Here is a 26,867-nt window from a genome sequence, read left to right on the forward strand (position 1 = left end):
TGGGCATGTTTCAACTTGCCCGTTAAGGTTTCCAACGGAGGTGTTTTTCCTGTCGCGACCCCCCCGCGGTCGGGTCCGGCCCGACATGCGACTCTGCCCTGCCGTTCTTTCATTACAAAATGACCGTTAACAATGGAATGTCCGAATAAACTCCTCATGCCGACTTCTTCTGAAAGTTCTCTGTTCTCTGACGACTTACTGCGTCAACAGAGCCTGAAATGTGGAAGTTATCAACTTGAAACGGCGAGACGCTGCCGCCTCGAAGCGCAGATCGCCGTCAGGCGCCGTGGACCGTCCTTAAAGCGACACTACCAGACCAAAATCTCTCATCAGCCGTTAAAATTTTTACCGAAAACCAGCTGAATTTATTGAATGGTGTCCACTCAGTTGTGCCTTACAGTTTTGAAAAAATTTTTATCAAACAAAGCAACAGTCTCTGAGCCATTCCTAAACAATGAAAAAAATCGACGAGCGGGTGGACGACTCCTCACTCAAAGACTGCCCACAGGCGAATGACGTAACCGACAGGCGTGAAAAAACTCTTGCATGCCCACGAGGGTTCAAGCATGTCTGATGTAATCACACGTGATTCAAATCCATATGGTTTTTGAAAAAATAATAAGGTCGGATACTTTTCTAATAGACCTCGTATATATATATATATGTTCTCCACCCCCCCTCCCAAATTAAGTAAACAACAAAGAGTCAAGTAAATTCGATCAATTTATTTTGTTGTGAACATCATATGATTAATTCAGATGAATGCTTCTAAAACGTCAGTAGCGTGCTTGTCTACCTTCTTAGTGTTTTTGGTATCCTTGGAGTTCAATATTTCCACCAGTTCCTCCTCTGTGAACTCAGAAAACCTCGCTGGCAGATGATTTTCTGCTGTTGTTGACATGTTTGTTGCCATTTTTTCAACCAGCGTCTGTCAGATAGTTCCTGACCTTCGTGTGCCGCTCTCTGATTGGCTAGCTGTTGGCAGTAAGCTCTAATGCTATTGGTCAGTGGGAACCGATCCAATATAACTTTTGGTCCTAGCCTTTTTGGATCCTTTTGGATCCAACATAACATTCTGGCACCAAGCATGCCAAAAAAACAGGTAAATGATGGACAGAAAGCCTAAACTGTGATTGGCTATTGCAATCTGAGTGGAGAACATATATATATATATATATATATATATATATATATATATATATATATATATATATATATATATATATATATATATATACACTTGTATATTTGGTCAACTATTTTATTTATTTATTTTTTAATCATCATAATCTTGGCTTCTTTTCAGCTGTGAATGGACTCATGTATGGGAACCTGAATGGACTGGAGATGTGTGCAGGGGACAAAGTCAGGTGGTACACCTTTGGTCTAGGTACTGAGGTGGACATCCACGGTGTTTATTTTGAGGGCAACACCTTCCAGATGCAGAGCACAACACGTGACACCATCAGCCTGTTCCCTCACACAGCTGCTGCGGTCACCATGCAGCCAAACACACCGGGTCAGTCACTTCACCAGATCAATCTGCACATTTACTCAGCAATGTTCATTGTTTTCACATGATTTTCTCATCAAACCTGTTCCGCTGAAGAGACAGACTTAACAAAGTGCAAAGATTCACAGTAGGAAATGCATGCTGATGCAATGCAGATGGAAAATGTTTGCGAATTTTGGAAATAATTTGACATTAAAATCAAACTATACAACCAATCCAAAACTTTGCTTTTAGCAGCAGGTTATAATGTAGTGGCTCATGCTGTAGGCAGCTACTGTTATCTTCACAAAGGTTAATCTGTCAGTTATTGTTACAGTTAAACAATCAAATATATAAAAAAAAGCAAAGCATCAAACATTCTAAAAGAAAAACTGTAAATTACAAAAATAATTAATTTAATATAAAAAAGTTGTAGATTATTTTTCTGCTCAATTGCTACTTTGATAATTGTGATAAAAAAGTGTCTCAAATGTTTAACATTATATTTTAATGTTTCATGAGTGGCAGTACCAAGAAAAAATATAACGCAATGGTAAAATACCCTTGGTTGTATGCGCGTAATAATAGAAAACAAAATAGGTCAAGGTGAGCCATCTTTGAACTTGTCCAAGGTCTGTGTCCCAAGAATGTTCAAGTAAATTTGAAGACCCTGCCAATAATAGGATGGGACTTATGCTGAGCGTAGATGGATGGAGGGATGTAAAGTCTTCTCAATACCCGATGGACAAATTTGATGGCCTAGAGTAACAAGGCATCCAGATGACTGTAGCGTCTCACTGCCTCCAACTAATTTTTCAGTTTTGCTTGATGTCATCTCATAATGTTTTTGACATCAAAGGTCTGGTGCATTTTTTAGCCCCAGCAAACCAAAACTCTATGAAGAAAATATGTTTCAGTATCTCATTAAGTTCCTGAAAAATAACCATTAATATATTTTAGGCAATGTCCTCTGTTTTGATCTTGATTTTTGTCTTATGACCTTGACATAGTATGTGGTGTGAGAGGATGGTTCACAATTTGTCCACAGACTTTGATTGAAATTGCTCTTTGCATTTTGAAGATACTATCGTAGAGAGTACCATACTGGTTCTGGTTAGGTTTTAGGAAAATGTTTAGGTTACGGGTCAGTGTAAGACTAAGGCCGTGGTCACAACCCGCCGTACTTGCACGTGCGTGCAGTCTACTTGCAAAAACATGGGCTAAATTTGGAGATCCGTACGTCGTAAGTACTGCCTCAGTACGGATTTAGGAGCACGCAGACACACACAGACACGCCGTAGAGGTTTTAGTGCATGCAGAACTTTCGCTGCGGTTAGGCTGCGGATTCACCAGCAGTACAGATGACGCACGTTGTGAGTACTGCCTCAATACGGATTCAAAGCAGCACATTTTCATTCAATTACTATTGAATTAACCAAATCCGGACGGAGGCAGCAGGCTACTCACCACATACTATGGAATTAAATTGTAGGTATCAGATCTTGAAGATTGTGATACACATATATAAATTAGAATTAAGTTGAAATTTAAAAAGCTGGTAATCAAGTGTGTAGTGAATATATTCCTCTATCACTGTTTCACACCTTGTGTGACTTTTCACAAACTGATGAGCAGCTCGATAACTGAAGCGCGCATTAGCCAAGTTAGACTCTTGTGAAGCATTGCTTCATTTCCCTTCACTTTCAGCAGAGCGCAAAGTCACAGAGCGGTGTTGAATTGGTTTCGTTTAAGTGTCGAAGCAATTAAACCATTAAATGCTTCAGTATGAATCGTCTGCTCCGTATGTCAACTGTCTTTATCGTTACACTCCTAGAGACGTGCGTTGAACGCACTCCCTCCCTCCCTCTTGCTACTGCCTCCGTACATTTTCACAAAAACGTAGTGGCCGTGGCATCCGCAGAAAACGTACGGCGAAAAAAAATGCACAGTGGGTTGTGACCGGCGCTTTAGGGTGTGTGCACGTGTGATCATAATAAAATTCCATATCCAGAAAAGGGTGTCTCACTGCGGGACACTGGATCATATCAAGCAGATTGGCAGATGCATTTTCAACTCATGGATGGGACGTGTTGAAGGCTAGAATTCAAGTTTGTGATTGACAAGTGTGTGGGTATTGCAGGGTTTGTGAACACGCTGACTAACACATGAGCTGTGTCCCAATTCAGAGGTTGCACTCTTTGAAGGCTATCAATCAATCAATCAATTTTTTTTATATAGCGCCAAATCACAACAAACAGTTGCCCCAAGGCGCTTTATATTGTAAGGCAAGGCCATACAATAATTATGTAAAACCCCAACGGTCAAAACGACCCCCTGTGAGCAAGCACTTGGCTACAGTGGGAAGGAAAAACTCCCTTTTAACAGGAAGAAACCTCCAGCAGAACCAGGCTCAGGGAGGGGCAGTCTTCTGCTGGGACTGGTTGGGGCTGAGGGAGAGAACCAGGAAAAAGACATGCTGTGGAGGGGAGCAGAGCAGAGCAGGCTACATACACTTTGTAGGTCACATACGTCATAAATAGAGTGACTATGCTGTCCTACAACCCCAATTCCAATGAAGTTGGGACGTTGTGTAAAATGTAAATAAAAACAGAATACAATGATTTGCAAATCCTCTTCAAACCTATATTTAATTGAATACACCAAAAAGACAACATATTTAATGTTCAAACTGATCAACTTTGTTGTTTTTGTGCAAATATTTGCTCATTTTGAAATGGATGCCTGCAACATGTTTCAAAAAAGTTGGGATGGGGCAACAAAAGACTGGGAAAGTTGATGAATGCTCAAAGAACACCTAATTGGAAACAGGTGAGTGTCATGATTGGGTATGAAAGGACATCCCCAAAAGGCTCAGCCGTTCACAGGCAAAGATGGGGTGAGGATCACCACTTTGTGAACAACTGCACGAAAAATAGTCCAACAGTTTAAGAACAATGTTTCTCAGCGTTCAATTGCGAGGAATTTAGGGATTCCATCATCTACAGTCCATAATATAATCAGAAAATTCAGAGAATCTGGACAACTTTCTACATGTAAGCGGCAAGGCCGAAAAACAACATTGCACTGCATTAAAAAACCAACATCATTATATAAAGGATCTTACTGCATGGGCTCAGGAACACTTCAGAAAACCACTGTCAGTTAACACAGTTCATCGCTACATCTACAAGTGCAAGTTAAAACTCTACCATGCAAAGCAAACTCCATACATCAACAACATCCAGAAACCACGCCACCTTCTCTGGGCCTGAGTTCATTTGAAATGGACTGACGCAAAGCTGAAACGTGTGCTGTGGTCTGATGAGTCCACATTTCGAATTGTTTTTGGAACTCATGGACGTCGTGTCCTCCAGACAAAAGAGGAAAAAGACCATCCAGATTGTTTCCAGCACAGAGTTCAAAAGCCAGCATCTGTGATGGTATGGGGGTGTTAGTGCCCATCAACTTACACATCTGTGATGGCACCATCAATGCTGAAAGGTGCATCCAGGTTTTGGATCAACACATGCTGCCATAATAAACGTCTTTTTCAGGGACGTCCCTGCTTATTTCAGCAAGACAATGCCAAGCCACATTCTGCACGTGTTACAACAGCGTGGCTTCGTAGTAAAAGAGTATAATATCTATCTGTGGTGAAAATTTTGTTTTTGTAGTAGTTTTGATGTAATCCTGCTAACAGACAGACAGACAGACAGCATAAATAAACAGCAATGATTTTATTATGGACGTAAAAGTGATTACTAAGTTACAGGTTAAGCCCAATACACTAGCTTGTCAGGTGCAGCTGTCAAGGTTACTAGGAGGCAGGGGGAAGGGATGGGATCATTTAATGACACAATAGCAAAATTCTGTGTCATAGACCGTCTCATTTAAGAGTCGTTTGTTCCAGCCTTCACTGTCTCTGAAGGCTTGAAGCCTGAAGATTAAAAAAGAGAGAGAAAAAGTTGTAGGTCAGTGCTTCATGGTCCTCGTGGTCAAGCCCTTAATCCCTCTCCACTCCCCTGACAGGTGTGTATGAAGTGAGTTGCAGAGTGACCGACCACTTTTCAGCTGGCATGAGGCAACAGTACAGAGTGAAGAACTGTTCGAGGCACAAGTCAAAGCTAAAGAAAGCCAGTCCTTCTAATGTTGTGGAGTATTTTATCAGTGCTGAGGAAATCGAGTGGGACTACTCACCTGACAGAGACTGGGAGCTGGAGAAACATCACGCCACAGCAGAAGACAGGTGTGCCGGTCTGCGCAAGATAATTGTTGCTTATTCTGATTTTGGAGCAGGACCCTGTGATTTAAGTTGTGACTTATTACTGTTTATTCCTGTTAATGGCTGCAAATTGGTACGTGTCTCCCAGTCCAGGCAGTGTATTTGTGGAGAGAGGGAAGAATAGAATTGGCTCACGCTACAAGAAGGTTGTATACAGAGAGTATACTGATGGCACCTTCAAAACGCAAAAGCAGCGACAGGACAGCCAGCAACACCTGGAAATTCTGGGTAAGTGGAGTCATTCTTTTAGAAACATTTCAAGGACTTCTTCTCATGTTTTACGTCAGTGCCCAAATGTCTTGTGTTTCCCAGTTTCTCGATAGTGTACACAAATACACGTGGAACACATAGAGCTGCACCCCGCTCCCATCTTGGTTCCTCAGATCACATTTCCATCTTGCTGGTCCCTGCTTCCTATCCTGTGTTAAAAAGCAGGAAAGCTACACAGAAGACTATCACTGTGGGGCTCGGGGAAGTTGTTTCAGTGCTTCAGTGTTGTTTCGATCAGCATCAGATTGGGGGAGTGTGGACCTGGAAGAGGATATATCATCTGGTATGTGCTTTATTAATAAGTGTGTTGAGGACGTGACCACGACCAGAACCATCACCATCTACACTAATCACAAACCTTGGATGAATGCAGACGTTCATGCCCTTTTGAAACCTAGGGTTTAGGGCTGGAGATGTAGTTGCCCTCAGAGCAGCAAGAAGAAACTTGTCAGTGGGCATAAAGAGGGAAAAATCCACCCATGCTCTCAGAATACAGAATCATTTTTCTTCAGATGACCCCCAGAGCATGTGGTTGGGCATTAAGTGCATCACTGACTACAAAAAAAGGATGTACAACCATCGGATGCAGCTTACTATCCATCACCGACATTATATCAGTAGAAGCAAGGACAAGGTAGCCTGCATCATGAGAAACTCCGCCCACCCTGCACATGGACTGTTTACCCCCCTCCCCTCAGGCAGGAAACTGCACAGCATCTGGGCTAGAACCACCAGGTTGAAGAACAGTTTCTTTCCGGATGCTGTTCGGGTGGTGGACTTCTCTATACGGCCATGCTGAGACAAAAACTACAACCTTGCGTACTACTGTCACTCTACTGTCACTCACTTTCTCGCCTATGTACTGCCACTCTGTGCTAATTTGTTTTGTTTATTTTAAAATAATTTATTTTTACATATGTATGTGTGCATATGTATATGGTGTATATATATATATATATATATATATATATATATGTGTGTGTGTGTGTGTGTGTGTGTGTGTGTGTGTGTGTGTGTGTGTGTGTGTGTGCAAATTTATTAAAAATAAAAACTAAGAAATCACATGTACAAAGTAAGTATTCACACCCTTTTCTCAGTACTTTGTTGATGCACCTTTGGCAGCAATTACTGCCTCAAGTCTTCATGAACATGATGCCACAAGCTTGGTGTTTTCCCCATTCGTCTTTGCAGCACCTCTCAAGCTCCATCAGGTTGGATAGGGAGGGCCACTCAAGGACATTCACAGAGTTGTCCTGAAACCTCTCCTTGATATCTTGGCTTGTGCTTAGAGGGCCATTGTCCTGCTGAAAGATGAACCGTCATCCCAGTCTGAGGACAAGAGTGCACTGGAGCAGTTTTTCATCCAGGATGTCTCTATACATTGCTGCATTCATCTTTCCCTCAATCCTGACTAGCTTCCCAGTTCATGTCGCTGAAAAACATCTCACAGCATGATGCTCCCACCACCATGCTTCACTGTAGGGATGGCGCCAGGTTTCCTCCAAACATGACATCTGGCATTCACACCAAAGAGTTCAGTCTTTTGACTCATCAGAACAGGTTTTTTCTTGGGTGGAAAGACAATAAAGAATCCTTGATCCATTTCTTATTCTGGCGACTTGATTATTCCCCCCACCTCCAAGAACAACTTCCTCTTCTCTTCCTGCAGGTCCATTAATCAAAGCAGAGGTTGGAGAGCAGATCTCGATCATCTTCAAAAACAAAGCCAGCCGGCCATACTCGATTCATGCCCATGGAGTTGTAACCAGTGTCACGCATGTTCCAGTCCAACCTGGTGAGAGTTTATTTGGAAATGTCAAATACAAATGTATGCTGTTTGTTTTTTTACAAAGTGCTACAGCTACAAGGGATAAAGTTCACATTGGTTTGCTTCTACAGGCTACGTTTTGGAGTTTAAGTGGGACGTTCCTCACACCTCTGGTCCAGGAGTCTCAGATCCAAACTGCATCTCTTATGCATACTACTCAACGGTTGATTTCATTAGGGTACATACCTCTATACGTGTACTTTACCATAACTAGGACACTATAAGCTATTAAAATATATCTTCGGTTTAAATGTTTGTGACAGACACTTTAATTGTTCATGTTCAGGATCTGTACAGCGGTCTTCTGGGGCCTCTGGTGATTTGCATGCCTGGAACTCTGCACCGTGTTCAGGGTCTGGACAGACAAAGGAAAGACGTGGAGAAAGAGTTTGCTCTGCTCTTTATGGTGCATGATGAAAACCAGTCCTGGTATTTGAGGGACAACATTAGAAAATACCTCAACACGGATCCAGATACCTTCAAACCAGACGAAGGCTTTGAGGAAAGTAACCTGATGCACGGTGAGCAAAAGGGCAAAAGCTTCAAGATCATTTTTAATCTTCATGAGAAAACTGGGAAGAGAAAATATGAATGTTGAGAATAAATGTACCATTAACAACCCTTTATTGTGATCATGACCTTGAACCAGGTTAAGTAACAAAAAGAAAATCCAGATTCAATTAATATATTGCTGGGGACAAGAACAAAACCAGAACATTTCTTGTTTTTAATCTTCTGAAACATCATCTTAGACTTCAACTACAATGATGTTTGATGGATAGGCTAACATGGAAAGAGAAATGTTTAAATAGTTAGCTAGCTGCAGTTGGGCTAAATAGTGTACCCAGCATAGCCTTCTCTGTTAACTGCAGCTTTAGCAATAGACTATAGCAGCCATTCCCATACTTAAGATTGCTGGAGCCCACTTTTAAATCTGAAAATCACCTGGGGCCCACCTAAAACCTTTAATCACAATTTTACCTCGACACATAAAACTAAGATGAAGTATTTTCATATAAGCAATATGTTAAATGAGGTGGCATTGTTTTCTTACTTATTATTATTATATTTTAGAAATACTCAAATATTAGTTAAATATTCTAAACTTTATTACAAACTGAAAACCTAAAATGCTTTGAAATTTATTTTTAATGCCCTCTCATGACTCGCTTGCAGTACCTTCATGGCTCACCAGGGGGAATCAGCCCACATTTACTATAGAATAAAATGGAGGCTATATCAACAGATATTTTTTCAAATGTTCAAAATTTAGATGTTGTGATGTCACACAGTGTTACACGGATCATTATTAACTAATATTTCATTTCAGTGTGGGTGTACCCGGTTTGGGAACAATTATTTTCAGTTGGAAACCAGAACCTTGAATGTAAAAAAAAACAGATATTCTTGTTGTATGGCTGGGGGGCCTGGCTGCCTTTTTGTTTCTGTCTTTTGTTTTTCCTTCCAGGTGGCTTGCATTTGGGACTGAGTGGCTGTGTTGCTGAGGTTATCAGGACCTCACCCTGATCACCTGCGGCTCGTCAGGACTCACAGCTGAGGTGCATCTATATGGATTGGAACATGGTGGCATTTAAGACTGGAGTATACAGTGTGTATTTGCCAGAGACTTGACCTTGTGACCAGACGGGTGAGATCGTCGTCTCGGGAGCCATCTCATCATCAGTGGATGCAGAGAACGTCCAGGGTTTGATGCACGGTCTGTGAAAGAGGAGGGGGTGAGGTCTCACGCTCGTCAGCACACTTCCTGAGGTACGTTAGATTTTGTGACTAACATTTATACAGTCAGTAAATGTGGTGTCCCTCACACCTTTATTATATTGAGTTGTATGTTAGTCATGTATCGGCTTCCACTGCAGTGGAGTTTTGTGAACTGGATGTTCCATGCCTGCAGGTTGGGAAGCTGATTAGTAATCAAGCCAGGAAGTGTTTGCTGTTTGTACACCTTTAAGTGTTCTCTCTGTGTGTAGAGTGTGGACTCACATAATGGTTCCTTCTTTCACAGACTCGGTTTGTTGCGGCCACCTGGGGGGTGTCGGCGGGGTCCTTGGGTCCGAACAGCTTCTGGCTCCGGACCGTTAGCGCTGCTGGGAGCGCACCACGCCAGACCGCACTTTCTGTTATTTTTGTATCACTGTTATGTATTAAATTCAGTTAGCCTTTGTACCGTGCTCTGCTTATTTCATACTGGGTCCTTCAAACGCTGGTCGGTTCTCCGAGCTGCGTCCGACACATAACAATTCTCCTTGTATATATATATATATATATATATATATATATATATATATATATATATATATATATATATATATATATATATATATAAACGCAACACTTTTGGTTTTGCTCCCATTTTGTATGAGATGAACTCAAAGATCTAAAACTTTTTCCACATACACAATATCACCATTTCCCTCAAATATTGTTCACAAACCAGTCTAAATCTGTGATAGTGAGCACTTCTCCTTTGCTGAGATAATCCATCCCACCTCACAGGTGTGCCATATCAAGATGCTGATTAGACACCATGATTAGTGCACAGGTGTGCCTTAGACTGCCCACAATAAAAGGCCACTCTGAAAGGTGCAGTTTTATCACACAGCACAATGCCACAGATGTCGCAACATTTGAGGGAGCGTGCAATTGGCATGCTGACAGCAGGAATGTCAACCAGAGCTGTTGCTCGTGTATTGAATGTTCATTTCTCTACCATAAGCCGTCTCCAAAGGCGTTTCAGAGAATTTGGCAGTACATCCAACCAGCCTCACAACCGCAGACCACGTGTAACCACACCAGCCCAGGACCTCCACATCCAGCATGTTCACCTCCAAGATCGTCTGAGACCAGCCACTCGGACAGCTGCTGAAACAATCGGTTTGCATAACCAAAGAATTTCTGCACAAACTGTCAGAAACCGTCTCAGGGAAGCTCATCTGCATGCTCGTCGTCCTCATCGGGGTCTCGACCTGACTCCAGTTCGTCGTCGTAACCGACTTGAGTGGGCAAATGCTCACATTCACTGGTGTTTGGCACGTTGGAGAGGTGTTCTCTTCACGGATGAATCCCGGTTCACACTGTCCAGGGCAGATGGCAGACAGCGTGTGTGGTGTCGTGTGAGTGAGCGGTTTTCTGATGTCAATGTTGTGGATCGAGTGGCCCATGGTGGCGGTGGGGTTATGGTATGGGCAGGCGTCTGTTGTGGATGAAGAACACAGGTGCATTTTATTGATGACATTTTGAATGCACAGAGATACCGTGACGAGATCCTGAGGCCCATTGTTGTGCCATCCAAGAACATCACCTCATGTTGCAGCAGGATAATGCACGGCCCCATGTTGCAAGGATCTGTACACAATTCTTGGAAGCTGAAATGTCCCAGTTCTTGCATGGCCGGCATACTCACCGGACATGTCACCCATTGAGCATGTTTGGGATGCTCTGGACTGGCGTATACGACAGCGTGTACCAGTTCCTGCCAATATCCAGCAACTTCGCACAGCCATTGAAGAGGAGTGGACCAACATTACACAGGCCACAACTGACAACCTCATCAACTCTATGCGAAGGAGATGTGTTGCACTGCATGAGGCAAATGGTGGTCACACCAGATACTGACTGGTATCCCCGCCCAATTAAACAAAACTGCACCTTTCAGAGTGGCCTTTTATTGTGGACAGTCTAAGGCACACCTGTGCACTAATCATGGTGTCTAATCAGCATCTTGATATGGCACACCTGTGAGGTGGGATGGATTATCTCAGCAAAGGAGAAGTGCTCACTATCACAGATTTAGACTGGTTTGTGAACAATATTTGAGGGAAATGGTGATATTGTGTATGTGGAAAAAGTTATAGATCTTTGAGTTCATGTCATACAAAATGGGAGCAAAACCAAAAGTGTTGCGTTTATATTTTGTTGAGTGTGTGTATATATATATATATATATATATATATATATATATAGCTTCAATGGGAAATGGGAATGTGCAATTCACATTGCCAATTTTAAATCACATAAAATTTGCCAAATTGTCCATTTATAGCATTTTTAGTGTGTTATTTGGGGCTTTGTATATGATGTACAATCTTGTTATGTAATGCACAAAAAAACCCTCAGGATTCAGGAAAAAAGTTCTTATAAAAGCGTGCAGACTGTTGGCCTTCCCTAGAAGATAGTCCTTCCCTTATCTATTAAAGGTCTAAAGTGATATAGCTGCAACCAGTGAGGCGCTGCAGGTGTGTAGATGTGGTGATGTGGAAGCAGTGAGAAGGAGCATGGATGCACTTTGGATCGAGATGAACTATCAAACAGATATATCAGTTCCAACAGTCTGGAAGGTAGAATTAGTCATGAGATTGTGGGTGTTTGTGCTAATCTCACTGTCTGGGCATGTGTCTTTTTGAAGGGATCAACGGTAAACTGTACGGAAACCTCCACGGGCTGGTGATGATGCAGGGTCACAAAGTAGACTGGTACCTCCTGGGCATGGGCAACGAAGTGGACATGCACACTGTTCACTTCCATGCTGAGACTTTCACCTACAAGGTAACCTCCATCAGGATCATAAACTTGAGGGAGGGGGTGGCTTGTGCAATTAACAGAATTATGGCAACAAATGAACCAAAGTGTGGGAACAAATTAATCAGAACATTTTTCATCATCATTATTATCATTAGTAATATAAACCTTTGCCACGTTTTTCTTACTACATCACTACATCATGTTTGTTTGTTCACAATTCAGTTTTTGTAAAGCAACGCGAGCAACAGCAGTGACAGGTTGCCATGTAATCCCTATGGAAGGACGCGTTGTGGCGCCAAGCCACGCAACGCGGCGCGATGGACGCAAATGAAGCAACGCAAGTGAAGCATTTTTGAGCGATTGCCACGTTTGTGGCGCGATATCGCATCGCGTTGCCCTCCTCCCCAAGTTGAAAAATCTGAACTTTTTCGTCTTGTCACGCTACGATGACCAATCACGGACTGGATATGTAGTGACATGGAGATGTCTGGAGTTTGACTGAGTTGGATGTGAACATGTCCTGTATCTGGCAGCCAGCCTGTGAGCAGGACTTATGTCCCTTTTGTCCTTTATTTCACAATTATGACAGAGTTTGTGGGAATTGCGAGCAGCAGCCCTGCAGCAGCGACAGCGGAGTTTTTCTTTTTTTTCATGTGCGCGCACGAGCGAATCGTCCGTGAAGATTATTTTATTTATTAACTACACACATGTATAATAAAGCAAATGGTGACTGGTTTATAAACACAATTATGACAGAGAGCAAGCAGCAGCACCACAGCAGGGGCAGCGGGCAGTTTTTTTTTTGTTGTTTTTTTTAATTGTTTACATGTGCGCGTGTGAACGGGCAGGAGGTCCTCAAACTGAATCACCAGAATCACCATTCTGACAGAACACAAATGCAAATTTCAAAAATTTGAGAAAAGTCAGCCAGAACAATAAAATAATCACAATGATAATGGAAAACAATACAGTCAGCATAGAGGCTCCTATAGCTGGTCCTATTCTCCTTCACCTTTTCATAATACCTCCCATTTCTCTATTTCACCAGGTTCTGGTTCCTGGAAAAAAGTTGTTTGACAAGGAAAGAACTATTGTTGATCATGACAGCATACTAATAAATTAATAAACGAGTAAAACACAGTGTGAAAAAACAACCCATCTTGTGTTATGTGGGTGTTGTGAACTTTCATAGTTGATCCCATTGCAGTGCATAAAAGATATACAGCGCATCCAGAAGATATTCACAGTGCTTCACTTTTTCCATATTTTGTTATGTTACAGGCTTATTCCAAAATGGAGTAAATTAAATTTTTTTCCCCTTAAAATTGTACTCACAACACCCCATAATGACAATATGAAAAGGGTTTTTTTTTTTTTTGGTTTTTTTTTTAAATTAAATTTTAAATTAAAATTAAATTAAATTTTTAGTAAATTTTAAATTTACTAAAAATAAAACTAAGAAATCACATGCACATTAGTATTCATGCCCTTTGCTTAATACTTTGTTGCTGCACCACTGGCAGCAATTACAGCCTTGAGTCTTCTTGAATATGATGCCACACGTTTTGTCCACCTATAGTTGGACAGTTTTGCCTATTCCTCTTTGCGGCGCCTCTTAAATGAAGAGCATCAGTACACAGCCATTTTCAGATGTCTCCAGAGATGTTCAGTCAGATTCAGGTCTGGGCTCTGGCTGGGCCACTCAAGGACATTCACAGAGTTGTCCTGAAGTCACTCCTTTGATATCTTGGCTGTGTGCTTAGGGTGATTGTCCTGCTGAAAGATGAACTGTCACCCCAGTTAGGATTGAGGATTTATCTCTCAATCCTGACTAGTCTCCCAGTTCCTGCCGCTGAAAAACATCCTTGCAGCATGATGCTGCCACCACCATGCTTCACTGTGGGGATGGTATTGACTAGGTGATGAGCAGTGTCTGTATTGACTCAATGATGCCAGGTGTCATGTTTCCTCCAAACATGACTCCAGGTGGGCTGCCATGTGCCTTTTACTAAGGAGTGGTGTCTGTCTGGCCACTCTATACAGACCTGATTTGTGGATTTCTGCAGAGATGGTTGTCCTTCTGGAAGGTTCTCCTCTTTCCACAGAAGAATGCTGGAGCACGGATAGAGTGACCATCGGGTTCTTGGTCACCTCCCTGACTAAGGTCCTTCTCCCCAATCACTCAGTTTAGACGGGTGGCCAGCTTTAGGAAGAGTCCTGGTGGATCTAAACTTCTTCCATTTATGGATGATGGAGGCCACTGTGCTCATTGGGACCTTCAAAGCAGCAGAAATATTTCTTTGCCCTTCCCCAGATTTGTGCTTCGAGACAATCATGTCTCGGACGTCTACAGACAATTCCTCTAACTTCATGCATGGTTTGTGCTCTGACATGCACTGTCAACTGTGAGACCTTATATGTAGACAGGTGTGTGTCTTTCCAAATCATGTCCAGTCAACTGAATTTACCACAGGTGGACTCCAATTAAGCTGCAGAAATGTCTCAAGGATGATCAGTGGAAACAGGATGCACCTGAGCTCAATTTTGAGCTTCATGGCAAAGGCTGTGGACACTTATGTACATGTGATTTCTTAGTTTTTATTTTTAATAAATTTGCTAAAATTAAAAAAAAACAACAACTTTTTCATGTTGTCATTATGGAGTGTTGTGAGTAGAATTGAGAGGAAAAAATAATTTACTCCATTTTGGAATAAGGTTGTAATATAACAAAATGTAGAAAACGTGAAGAGCTGTAAATACTTTCTGGTTGTACTGTATGTCATGGGTGTCATGGACACTGGAGGCACTGTAAGTTATACTATTTGCCCAGACTATACTCAGGATTATTATGGGCTAGCCTGTTTTATACCTCATTATATACTGGGCTGTTTCGGTGGAATCATTTAGGCTAGGCTATTTGGATTTCCTATCACAAAATATGCTCTGTGCTACTTTATACCCCTTGGTATATTCCAGCAGGGTCTGTTCCAGTTGATCACACTTAAAATGTTAGAAACTGAAGCTGAACACATCAGATTATAAATGGCAAATGTCATTTTTGTGATGGAGTTGCACTGGGGCTCCCGGAATTCGTCAGGGCCGGGAACAGAGGGCAAACAAATCCTACATTAGAGCTGCTTAAGAAATTCACACGGCAAGGTCTCTGTGAATTAAATAAAGGAAAACATGTTTGTTTAGTATGAAAATGCAATAATTTTACCTGATGCCAAAAATTAGATTTTAAGGAAAGAATGGCTTATTTTCCACATTTTGTGCACCATTTTTGCCGTAGAGGGTGAAGACAACAGAGAGATATTTGATTTTTCTTGAAGAAAAAGTATGCATTCCCTTGAGGCCCCAGCCCAATATTTGACTTTTGAACTGGACTGATAAACACTTCTTCACTCTTCTTCTTTTTTCTGGTGCAGGTGGGGGGTGGTAATAGGATTCCTGAATAAAATACAAAAATTCCAGTAATACTCGTATCTACTTTTTATCTCTATAATAGGGACTCTGAGGTCAAAGTGTCAAAGTATGTTCACATTTAATTTGAATGTCCCGAAGAGCAGTTTTTCACTCATAACAAACTTAGATTTATTTAATTATGGAAATAAACTACAAAATACCAGCATCATAAAAGGTATACAAATTAAAATGATATGCTATTTTTATAACAAAAAACACTAACATACCTTTTGACCTTATAAGTACCACTTGCTTTAAGCCGGGTTCACGCGGCAATATAATTAGGCTGATATTTCAATTTCAATTTTATTTTATTTATATAGCGCCAAATCACAACAAACAGTTGCCCCAAGGCGCCTTATATTGTAAGGCAAGGCCATACAATAATTACGTAAAAACCCCAACGGTCAAAACGACCCCCTGTGAGCAAGCACTTGGCGACAGTGGGAAGGAAAAACTCCCTTTTAACAGGAAGAAACCTCCAGCAGAACCAGGCTCAGGGAGGGGCAGTCTTCTGCCGGGACTGGTTGGGGCTGAGGGAGAGAACCAGGAAAAAGACATGCTGTGGAGGGGAGCAGAGATCAATCACTAATGATTAAATGCAGAGTGGTGCATACTCGACTCGATCTTCCCTTTCTGACAGTCTTAAGGACACCTCGACAATCGTGATGATGCTAAAGATAATCTTATGAGATATTCCTGCCATGTGTGGTGTGTTCAGAGCGCTCTGATCTGCTCGGAAGGACGTCATGGGCGCTCTGATCGCAAACCTGGGATATTCAACATGTTGGATTGTCTTGGCTCGATATCGCAGTGTGTGTGGTGTCCTCCGACCACAAACGAGCATGCAGCCCGCTGAATGTGACGTGCAGCCAATCAAAAAGCGAGGTGACGGACGTATGGTGCGGAAAATAAAATCAAAACAGCTGTTCTGATTTACCAGAAAGTCCGGTGGGTTTTCTTTTTGTATCTTTTTTTCCCCTCTGTTTTAAATAGTCCACAAACTGTCTCCGTCTATTATTGTGAAGTCACGTTTAATCTCGAGAGATTTAATGAGATTTCCTGTCTGACCTGCGAATGTTCATGTGTGAAATCTGTTTGTGTGTGGTGGTGTTGTCCTTACTGTGTGGCTGAACACCACACACTATACGACCAACACTGTTAGATCTATGATTTTTTTATCTCCACATGTGTGGTCTCTCAGGTTTTGGAAACCTACAGATAATTTTAAAATCCTGCCGTGTGAACCAGGCTTTACTCAGAGTCACCACAGCAACTCTGAGGTGAATGTGTATGTTAATTTGGTGCAGTTTTCACACCAGATGCTCTTCCTGGCACAATTCCACATTATGTGGAGAATGGGCAGGGGTGGCCTTGAACCACAAATCTTCTGCTTTAAAACAAATGCATTTAAACCACTTTGCCACCACCCCTGCTGGTGATTCAACATACTGTAACTCTCTTAATGTTTGAGAGCTACACCTCGTTTTTGACTCAATAAGGCACAAATTAAATATTCTGAACTTCACTGGGCATATTGCACACATCAGTGTGTTTGCTGAGGTTACATTTGTATTTATTGTGGTGTCAAATATTCTAATAAAGAAAAACTTAAGTCTGTAATCAAGACCTCAGCTTTTAAAATCCCAATTTTTGGATCACCAGACTAATTTGATACAAATTACAGTGCAATTTTTAACACTTCCATCAAATACAACATATTATTCTGTATTGTCAATATATTTGTCAGACATATTGTCATTCCTGTTGCTAGTGTCTTAGTTTTCCCCATCTGGGGTGGTTTGATTTACACTCAGCTCCAACCATACCTCATGGTTTACCGTTATTGTCTTTTCAGCTGCTCCCGTTTTGTATGGGGTCACCACAGTAGATCCAGCACAGATCCACATTGGGATTTGGCAAAAGTTTTACGCCAGATACCATACCTGATGCAACTCCAGTTTTACCTGGAGAAATACGAGGTCTGTGAGAAAAATAACGGACCTTTTTATTTTTTTTCAAAAACTATATGGATTTGATTCATATGTTTTACGTCATCCAAGCTTGAACCTTCGTGCGCATGCATGAGTTTTTCCACGCCTGTCGGTTGCGTCATTCGCCTGTGGGCAGGCTTTGAGTGAGTACTGGTCCACCCCTCTCATCGTTGTTTCTTTGCGAGGAAATGGCGGAATGATTTGGGCTTTTTTTCCATCAGAATCTTTTCAGAAACTGTTAGAAAAAGGCAGCTGGAAACCATTCGAAAAATTTATCTGAAACAACGACGAGAGGGGTGGACCAGTGCTCACTCAAAGCCTGCCCACAGGCGAATGACGCAACCGACAGGCGTGGAAAAACTCACGCATGCGCACGAAGGTTCAAGCTTGGCTGCCGTAAAAACATATGAATCAAATCCATAGTTTTGAAAAACATAAAAAGGTACGATACTTTTCTCACAGACCTCGTACACACAGCTCCTGGTTTTCTGAAGAGGTCTCCAATTTAAGTACTAACCAAGACCCACTCTGCTTAGCTTCTGAAATCTGACAGGCCAACACTGGGCAAAGGGTTCACCATTATTGTTTGACCATAATGATTAATTATACACACACAGAATTGGATATGTTAGCCTTCCTACCCATTCCAAATTATGTGTATATGCCACTGTTTTCTGAAGCTGATCAAATTGACAAACAAACATAATTAGAGTTTCTAATGTGTTTTTCCATGTTTATTTCCTTCTCTGTGTCTCTCTTGTGCTGATATGTTCATGTGGTGTTAGACGGACCGCGTGCACCGTGCAGATGTTTTTGATCTCTTCCCGGGGACTTTCCAGACTGTTGAGATGGTGGCCGGGAACCCTGGGACATGGCTGCTCCACTGCCATGTTACTGATCACATCCATGCTGGCATGGAGACCACATTCACCATCAAAAGTGTGTAGAACATTTCTCAATGTTAGAATACAAATATTGAATGTTTATGAGTTCAATGGTATGAATATTTCATGAGGCTAAAGCTGGAACATACGATTCAATGAGGCGAAGCCAAGTTGAATGGTTTGTTCCAGCTTTCACCGAATGTACAACAAAACATTCATTATTTGTTTTATATAATGGCTAAAATAGATCCTTGTCATTTGATATTTTATTAATTTGTAAACAACAGAAAAGGGACTTACATTTTGGTGTTCCACTGCTGCTAAAGGCCAAATTGTGATGTGTAGTCCAGTGACTTCGGACTTCCATAAAAAAAAAACTTTGTGTAGTTCCTCAATCCAACAAAAAATCACATCAGCTTTTCAGCTTTTCATCTGAACAGCTCTTCATGCATCCAGACGGCTTACAGCGGAGTGAATTTTACGTGTGTGTGTGTGTGTGTGTGTGTGTGTGTGTGTGTGTGTGTGTGTGTGTGTGTGTGTGTGTGTGTGCGTGCATGCACGTACATGTTTGTGGGCGTGTCCATGAGTGTGGGTGCAGAGTGCAATGGTACCAAACATATGGAACCAAATTTGCACTCTAAATGGAACCAAACTGCACTCTAAATGCAATGCAACACAAATGGAAAATGACAAGGATCCACTCAGCAGTTATATAATTTCATATATTCCTGTGTATTCTGTAACAGAAGTCTAATGTCTCACTTTTGTGCTTCTTTCAGTTCCAGAGAACTCCTCCTCACGTGGTAAGATTCATTTTTCTTCAAAGAAAAGAACCACATACTGTATTGTTGAAACATTTCAAAGCCTCAATCAAAAAGTATTAAAGTATGCAAGAACACATGCAATGGAATGGTAAAAAAGTCTGTCACAGGTGGAAAAAGGGAAGAAAGGAGATAACAGAGTGATGAACTTTCCATGACAGGTACTCTTGATGTGGATCTGAGTACTTGGGAAGGTTTGGCATGGAGGAAGGGCATTGCATGAAGGCTTGAATTGCTGTGAAAACTGAATATGGCATAATGAGGAGTGATGGTTGGATTTGGTTTGATGTGAAGATGAGGTTCATCATGGTTTGAATGCTTGACTTCATGAGATGACTAGATTAGGCTGAAAGCCTGGATTAACTTGGAATGACTAGACAAACATAAACTACTCCATAAACTACTTGGACATCTGTGTGTGCAGGCTTGACAAGGCCTGGAGTGACAAAATAGAGTACAGTGCAAAAACTGATATCTAAGAAAGTTAAAAAAAAGACTTTAAAGAAAATTTTACTTACTTTTTGTATAAATAGAAAAATATCCTGTCAAGCATTTTTACACAAGAAAGAATGTCTAATTTTGGGAAAATGTATCTCACTTTTTCTTAATACGTTTTTCCAGCTATTATCAAGCTGTATTTACAAGTAATAAGGAAAAGCAATGTGTTTCAAATCATCCAAGCAAAGGAACAATATATTTTTTTCCTTATTTTAAGATTAGCCTCTGTCTTAAAATAAGGAAAACAATCTTAATTGTTGCTTGTTCCTCTGTCTAGTTTTAAGGCATATTTTGATTATTCAGTGCCAAGACATTTTGCTACTTTTGAGAATTCTAACCAAATTTTTTTTACCCCAATGGCAGATTCTTTTTTTTTTTTTTTTTTTTTTTTTGCTTAATACAACACAATTTGGCTCTATTTGGAATTATTTGTCTTATTTTGAGAGGGACAGTTTTTGCACTGTATAACACAAAGTTGTTGTAACTTGGAGGTGGTTCCATCATGCTGTGTGGTTGTGTGGCCAGTGCAGGTACTGGGAGTCTTCTTACAGTTGAGGGTCACATGGATTCCAGTCAATAGCAGATTCTTGACAACAATGTTCATGAATCAGTTGGGCTGGATCTTTCAACAAGGCAACGACCTTAAACACTGCTCAAAATCTACTAAGGCATTCATGCAGGGGAACAAGTACAATGTTCTGGAATGGCCATCTCAGTCCCCAGACCTGAATATTATTGAAAATCTGTGGTGTGATTTTAAGCGAGCTGTCCATGCTCGCAAACAAATAAACCTGACTGAACTGGAGATGTTTTGTAAAGAAGAATGGTCCAGAATACCTTCAACCAAAATCCAGACTCTCATTGGAAGAAATTGGAAGCATTTAGAGGCTGTTATTTCTGCAAAAGGAGGATCTACTAAATATTGATGTATTTTTTCTGTTGGGGTGCCCAAAATTATGCACCTGCCTAATTTTGTTTAAAGAATTGTTGCACACTTTCTGTAAATCCTATAAACCTCTTTTCACTTCTCAAATATCACTGTTTGTCTGTTATATGATATATTTAACTGAAATTGCTGATCCAAACAACCAATGATTTATAAAGGAAAATCATGGAAATCGTCAGGGGTGCCAAACATTTTACATACAACTGTAACACGTAAAACATCACTTTTACATCCAGTTTTCGTCAAACAAGTCAGGGGATGGATATATGAACATTTCCAAGACACTGATTATGTCTTGGACTTTATTTACCTCAGTTATTAAAAAATACAAACAGTATGGTACCTGTTTGGTAAATCTGTCTGGAGGCGACAGTTTCCAAAAACTGAGTGACTATTGCAAGAAAGTGACTAGTGAGGAAAACCACCAAGGTGACAAGAGAACCCTGAAGATGGTATTGACTTCTATTCTAGCGAATGGAAAAATTTTGCATAGTGCACGTTTTGCCAACCCAGTCTCATGGCAGTTTGTGGGACTGGGTTACGAAATGTACATTAATCTATTGGTCCATGACGGGGATACAAAAATGGGGCGTTTTTTGTAACGGGAGCATGAATTTATTTTGTGATGGGGCACAAAATGTGGGGTGAAAGGGGGGGTCTGGGGGTCATGGTTAACATTTGGGGAGGGCACACACTTATGCTATGGTTATGGTTGGAGTTAGGAGAAGGGGAAGATTATAAATAGCAAAAGAAATGCGTCACAAAAAGTGGGCGCTTTTTGTGATGGGGCACAAAAAAAAAGTGAGACCGGGCTGATTTTGCATCACCAGTTACACAGCTTAATCATAAAATGGTATAGAGAATAATTTTCTTAAAAAGAAGAAGAGAAAGTTCAGCTACAATACTACAGTATTGTTCTATTGTCTTGTCTTATAGTACAATAGAACAATCATACTGCTTTTGTAATGAAACACACATTTGTGTTATCTGGTTCAGCACCAGCCAGTCATACATTGTACATGTTTGATAGATATTGGGTAAAGTAAACATATAATCTCTTTCAGTCAAGTCACATGATGCTTTAGAAAAGATGGTGTGAGCCGAGTATGTAAAACATTCACTGAGGGGTAGTGGAATCTTTTATGTCCACACCTGTCCATTCTGAAAGAAAGGATCTTCTTAGTCTCCCTGTTTTTCACTACCCTAGTTTGCAGTTTGGCTTCCCAAAGCCAGTGCATCTGTTGACATAATCAAAGAAAAGCAGCTCTTCAACATGTGACAGCACCCATCTTTTAACTTCCAGAATGATCTCAAATTTCATACTTTGCAGAATTCTACAGGTACAGAAGAGAAAAACCTCCAGCAATGTACTGTGGGACCTCTTACGGATCGTTTTCATGTTATGAACACTTTTGGGAATCATTAGTTTCTTTGTATTCTTGTCAGAACATTGTCAACAATTGTCAGTTTTCAGAGTAAAAGTATTTGAACTTTTGGATTGTTTATCAGAATAAGCATGTCTGTCGGCTCAGGTCGTCTCTCAGAGCTGTGTGACGTCAGTGCAGTAAACAGTCTGAGATAGCTTCAGGTTTCACTTGGAAATCTGAAAAAAATATGTTTAAGAGTGCCATTTTAAATCAGTTTAGTGGTGTCAAAGATAAGATTTCCAAGTTAATTCTTGACAGATATGTTTCATCTTTTCCTGGTAATGTGCTTCCTTTTGTGTTTCTGTCTTTCTTATTCTCTTGTCTTGTCTTGCACCAGATGAAGCTTCCATAAAGATTCTACTCATCTCTCTGGCACTTTGTCTATTGAAGGATCTTTGATGCTGGATTGGAAGATTGTAACTATATCCAGTGGTTGGCAATCTACTTATGGAATCCAGGGGATTAGTTCACAGTTTATGGACTATATCAACAGCCTGGTGGAAGCAAGAACGTTTTTATATAGGGGTTATTTTTTTTTAATTATACCTGGAAGGTTACAATATTTAATTTAGTATGTTTGCCTATTTTTGCAAAGCACTGATGCACCAAATATATGACGATCCAGTTACGAATGTAAAATGAAATCATGAATTATCTCTGTTGTATAGTCTGATGTCTTTTTTTTTTTATCTCTACTTAATGTCACCTATCATGTATAAAGCCACTTGGAAGAGTCTATGCAACAAGATATTGCCAAGAAAAAAAAAAAAATTAATGGCTTTTGTGTGTTTCATATCTTTAGGAAGCTGTGATGTAGATTTTTGCTCAATTATCCAATCATGTCTGCAGTTCAAAATAGAATTTTTTGACACTGTTATATACTTTAAGTCTCGAAGGAAAAATTGATTGTATGTTAAACATATCAATAAATGAGTTTGCTATCTTGCAAGAACAACATCCTTCATAAGGATGTGATTTGTTTGTGTGTTTTATAACAAGTTCTACGTACTGTGAATCTCTTATCAAAGTATTGATGCATTCAACTGTTCAGGACTGTTATCACCAACAATGTGACACTATTTAATGCAGTTAGAAATTCTTGATGGGTTCATTGACCACCATTAAGATAATTTCAAATTGGTGGGTTTCACTTAGACCCAAGACACTGATTACATTACCAGCACAAATGACTGTGGCACTGTTTGTCACAGTTTGTTGTTGTTGCCACTCTGTGACTAATTTAGATTGGTTATTGATTGTAGTTTCATCACCTTGTTGCAAATGAGCAATCAGTTGTCAACAACTTTTAAACCAGGTTTTGACTGATTTCTTGACCCCTTTTCCATCAAAACCATTGAAGGTCGTCAGCTGCACACATCCAGCAACTTTGCTTAAGATTGTCTTAGTGATAGTACTGAGGGTGATAACATGCACTATCATAACAGAAAGGTTGCAGCTGAGATAATGAAATATATCTCATTGTAAACAATGGTGGGATAATTTAACAATAATGAAGTGTCGATCAGAGTCCCAGAGAAATGGAGTACCCAGAGTTTGTGTGAATGTCGATATTAGATCTCAGTCAGCGACCAGGAGCTCACTCTACATCAGCTGGACCTCCTATTTGTCCTCAAAACACTCCATCTTGGCATGTGCCAAGGAGGTAAAAATGCTGTGCAATTGAAATATATATAAAAAAAATTCACAAATGATTACAACAACTACAAACTTAAAGCTGCAACTCTCTCTGATTTTCCACAAAATTCACTTATGTTGAAATTGAGTTACTTTAAATTACTTTTATTTCTGTGGTATATTGCAAAATTCCAACTAATTGTATTCCTGGTAAAGTATTGACTGTGCATCCAGAAAGTATTCACATCACTTCGCTTTTTCCACATTTTGATATGTTACATCCTTATTCCAAAATGGAGTAAATTCATTTTTTCCCCTCAAACTTCTACTCCCAACATCCCATAATGACAAGATGAAAAATGTAATTCTGGAGCAGGTTTTCATTCAGGATGTTTCTGCACATTTGTGTATTCATCCTTCCCTCAATCCTGACTAGTCTCGCAGTTCCTGGTGCTGAAAAACATCCTCACAGCATGATCACACCACCATGCTTCACTGTAGGGATGGTGCTCGGCTTCCTCTAAACATGATGCCTGGCATTCACACCAAAGAGTTCAATCTTTTTCTCATCAGACCAGAGAATTTTGTTTCTCATGGTCTGAGAGTCCTTGGCTTTTGGCAAAGTCCAGGTGGACTGCTATGTGCCTTTTACTGAGGATTGGCTTTCATCTCGCCACTCTACCATACAGGCCTGATTGGTGGATTGCTGCAAAGATGGTTGTCCTTCTGCTCTCCTCTCTCCACAGAGAAATGCTGGAACTCTGACAGAGTGACCATTGGGTTCTTGGACACATCCTTGACAAAGGCACTTCTCCCGGATTTCTCAGTTTAGCCGGGCGGCCAGCTCTAGGAAGAGACCTGGTGGATCCGAACTTCTTCCATCTACAGATGATCAATCAATCAATCAATCAATTTTTTTTTTATATAGCGCCAAATCACAACAAACAGTTGCCCCAAGGCGCTTTATATTGTAAGGCAAGGCCATACAATAATTATGTAAAACCCCAACGGTCAAAACGACCCCCTGTGAGCAAGCACTTGGCTACAGTGGGAAGGAAAAACTCCCTTTTAACAGGAAGAAACCTCCAGCAGAACCAGGCTCAGGGAGGGGCAGTCTTCTGCTGGGACTGGTTGGGGCTGAGGGAGAGAACCAGGAAAAAGACATGCTGTGGAGGGGAGCAGAGATCGATCACTAATGATTAAATGCAGAGTGGTGCATACAGAGCAAAAAGAGAAAGAAACAGTGCATCATGGGAACCCCCCAGCAGTCTACGTCTATAGCAGCATAACTAAGGGATGGTTCAGGGTCACCTGATCCAGCCCTAACTATAAGCTTTAGCAAAAAGGAAAGTTTTAAGCCTAATCTTAAAAGTAGAGAGGGTGTCTGTCTCCCTGATCTGAATTGGGAGCTGGTTCCACAGGAGAGGAGCCTGAAAGCTGAAGGCTCTGCCTCCCATTCTACTCTTACAAACCCTAGGAACTACAAGTAAGCCTGCAGTCTGAGAGCGAAGCGCTCTATTGGGGTGATATGGTACTACGAGGTCCCTAAGATAAGATGGGACCTGATTATTCAAAACCTTATAAGTAAGAAGAAGAATTTTAAATTCTATTCTAGAATTAACAGGAAGCCAATGAAGAGAGGCCAATATGGGTGAGATATGCTCTCTCCTTCTAGTCCCCGTCAGTACTCTAGCTGCAGCATTTTGAATTAACTGAAGGCTTTTTAGGGAACTTTTAGGACAACCTGATAATAATGAATTACAATAGTCCAGCCTAGAGGAAATAAATGCATGAATTAGTTTTTCAGCATCACTCTGAGACAAGACCTTTCTGATTTTAGAGATATTGCGTAAATGCAAAAAAGCAGTCCTAATATTTGTTTAATATGCGCTTTGAATGACCTATCCTGATCAAAAATGACTCCAAGATTTCTCACAGTATTACTAGAGGTCAGGGTAATGCCATCCAGAGTAAGGATCTGGTTAGACACCATGTTTCTAAGATTTGTGGGGCCAAGTACAATAACTTCAGTTTTATCTGAGTTTAAAAGCAGGAAATTAGAGGTCATCCATGTCTTTATGTCTGTAAGACAATCCTGCAGTTTAGCTAATTGGTGTGTATCCTCTGGCTTCATGGATAGATAAAGCTGGGTATCATCTGCGTAACAATGAAAATTTAAGCAATACCGTCTAATAATACTGCCTAAGGGAAGCATATATAAAGTGAATAAAATTGGTCCTAGCACAGAACCTTGTGGAACTCCATAATTAACTTTAGTCTGTGAAGAAGATTCCCCATTTACATGAACAAATTGTAATCTATTAGACAAATATGATTCAAACCACCGCAGCGCAGTGCCTTTAATACCTATGGCATGCTCTAATCTCTGTAATAAAATTTTATGGTCAACAGTATCAAAAGCAGCACTGAGGTCTAACAGAACAAGCACAGAGATGAGTCCACTGTCCGAGGCCATAAGAAGATCATTTGTAACCTTCACTAATGCTGTTTCTGTACTATGATGAATTCTAAAACCTGACTGAACTCTTCAAATAGACCATTCCTCTGCAGATGATCAGTTAGCTGTTTTACAACTACCCTTTCAAGAATTTTTGAGAGAAAAGGAAGGTTGGAGATTGGCCTATAATTAGCTAAGATAGCTGGGTCAAGTGATGGCTTTTAAGTAATGGTTTAATTACTGCCACCTTAAAAGCCTGTGGTACATAGCCAACTAACAAAGATAGATTGATCATATTTAAGATCGAAGCATTAAATAATGGTAGGGC

The 26,867-nt window shown here is 40.7% G+C and overlaps 1 protein-coding gene across 2 annotated transcripts in view; it reads left to right on the top strand.

Annotated features, from left to right (window-relative positions):
* LOC117517368 (ferroxidase HEPHL1) overlaps positions 1 to 23,416 on the top strand; it is a 136,195-nt gene extending 112,779 nt beyond the window's left edge. For both annotated transcript variants that reach the window (XM_034178362.1, XM_034178361.1), the window contains 10 exons: positions 1,307 to 1,519; positions 5,522 to 5,738; positions 5,863 to 6,002; positions 7,714 to 7,839; positions 7,944 to 8,050; positions 8,159 to 8,393; positions 12,296 to 12,435; positions 18,656 to 18,809; positions 19,540 to 19,557; positions 22,784 to 23,416. In XM_034178362.1, coding sequence (XP_034034253.1) covers positions 1,307 to 1,519; positions 5,522 to 5,738; positions 5,863 to 6,002; positions 7,714 to 7,839; positions 7,944 to 8,050; positions 8,159 to 8,393; positions 12,296 to 12,435; positions 18,656 to 18,809; positions 19,540 to 19,557; positions 22,784 to 22,845 — 1,412 coding nt within the window. In that variant the 3' untranslated portion in view covers positions 22,846 to 23,416. The remainder of the gene's footprint in view (positions 1 to 1,306; positions 1,520 to 5,521; positions 5,739 to 5,862; positions 6,003 to 7,713; positions 7,840 to 7,943; positions 8,051 to 8,158; positions 8,394 to 12,295; positions 12,436 to 18,655; positions 18,810 to 19,539; positions 19,558 to 22,783) is intronic.
* Positions 23,417 to 26,867: the final 3,451 nt, after the last annotated feature.

Source organism: Thalassophryne amazonica, chromosome 9 (assembly GCF_902500255.1).
Source record: "Thalassophryne amazonica chromosome 9, fThaAma1.1, whole genome shotgun sequence".
In the NCBI taxonomy this organism is placed as follows: Eukaryota; Metazoa; Chordata; class Actinopteri; order Batrachoidiformes; family Batrachoididae; genus Thalassophryne; species Thalassophryne amazonica.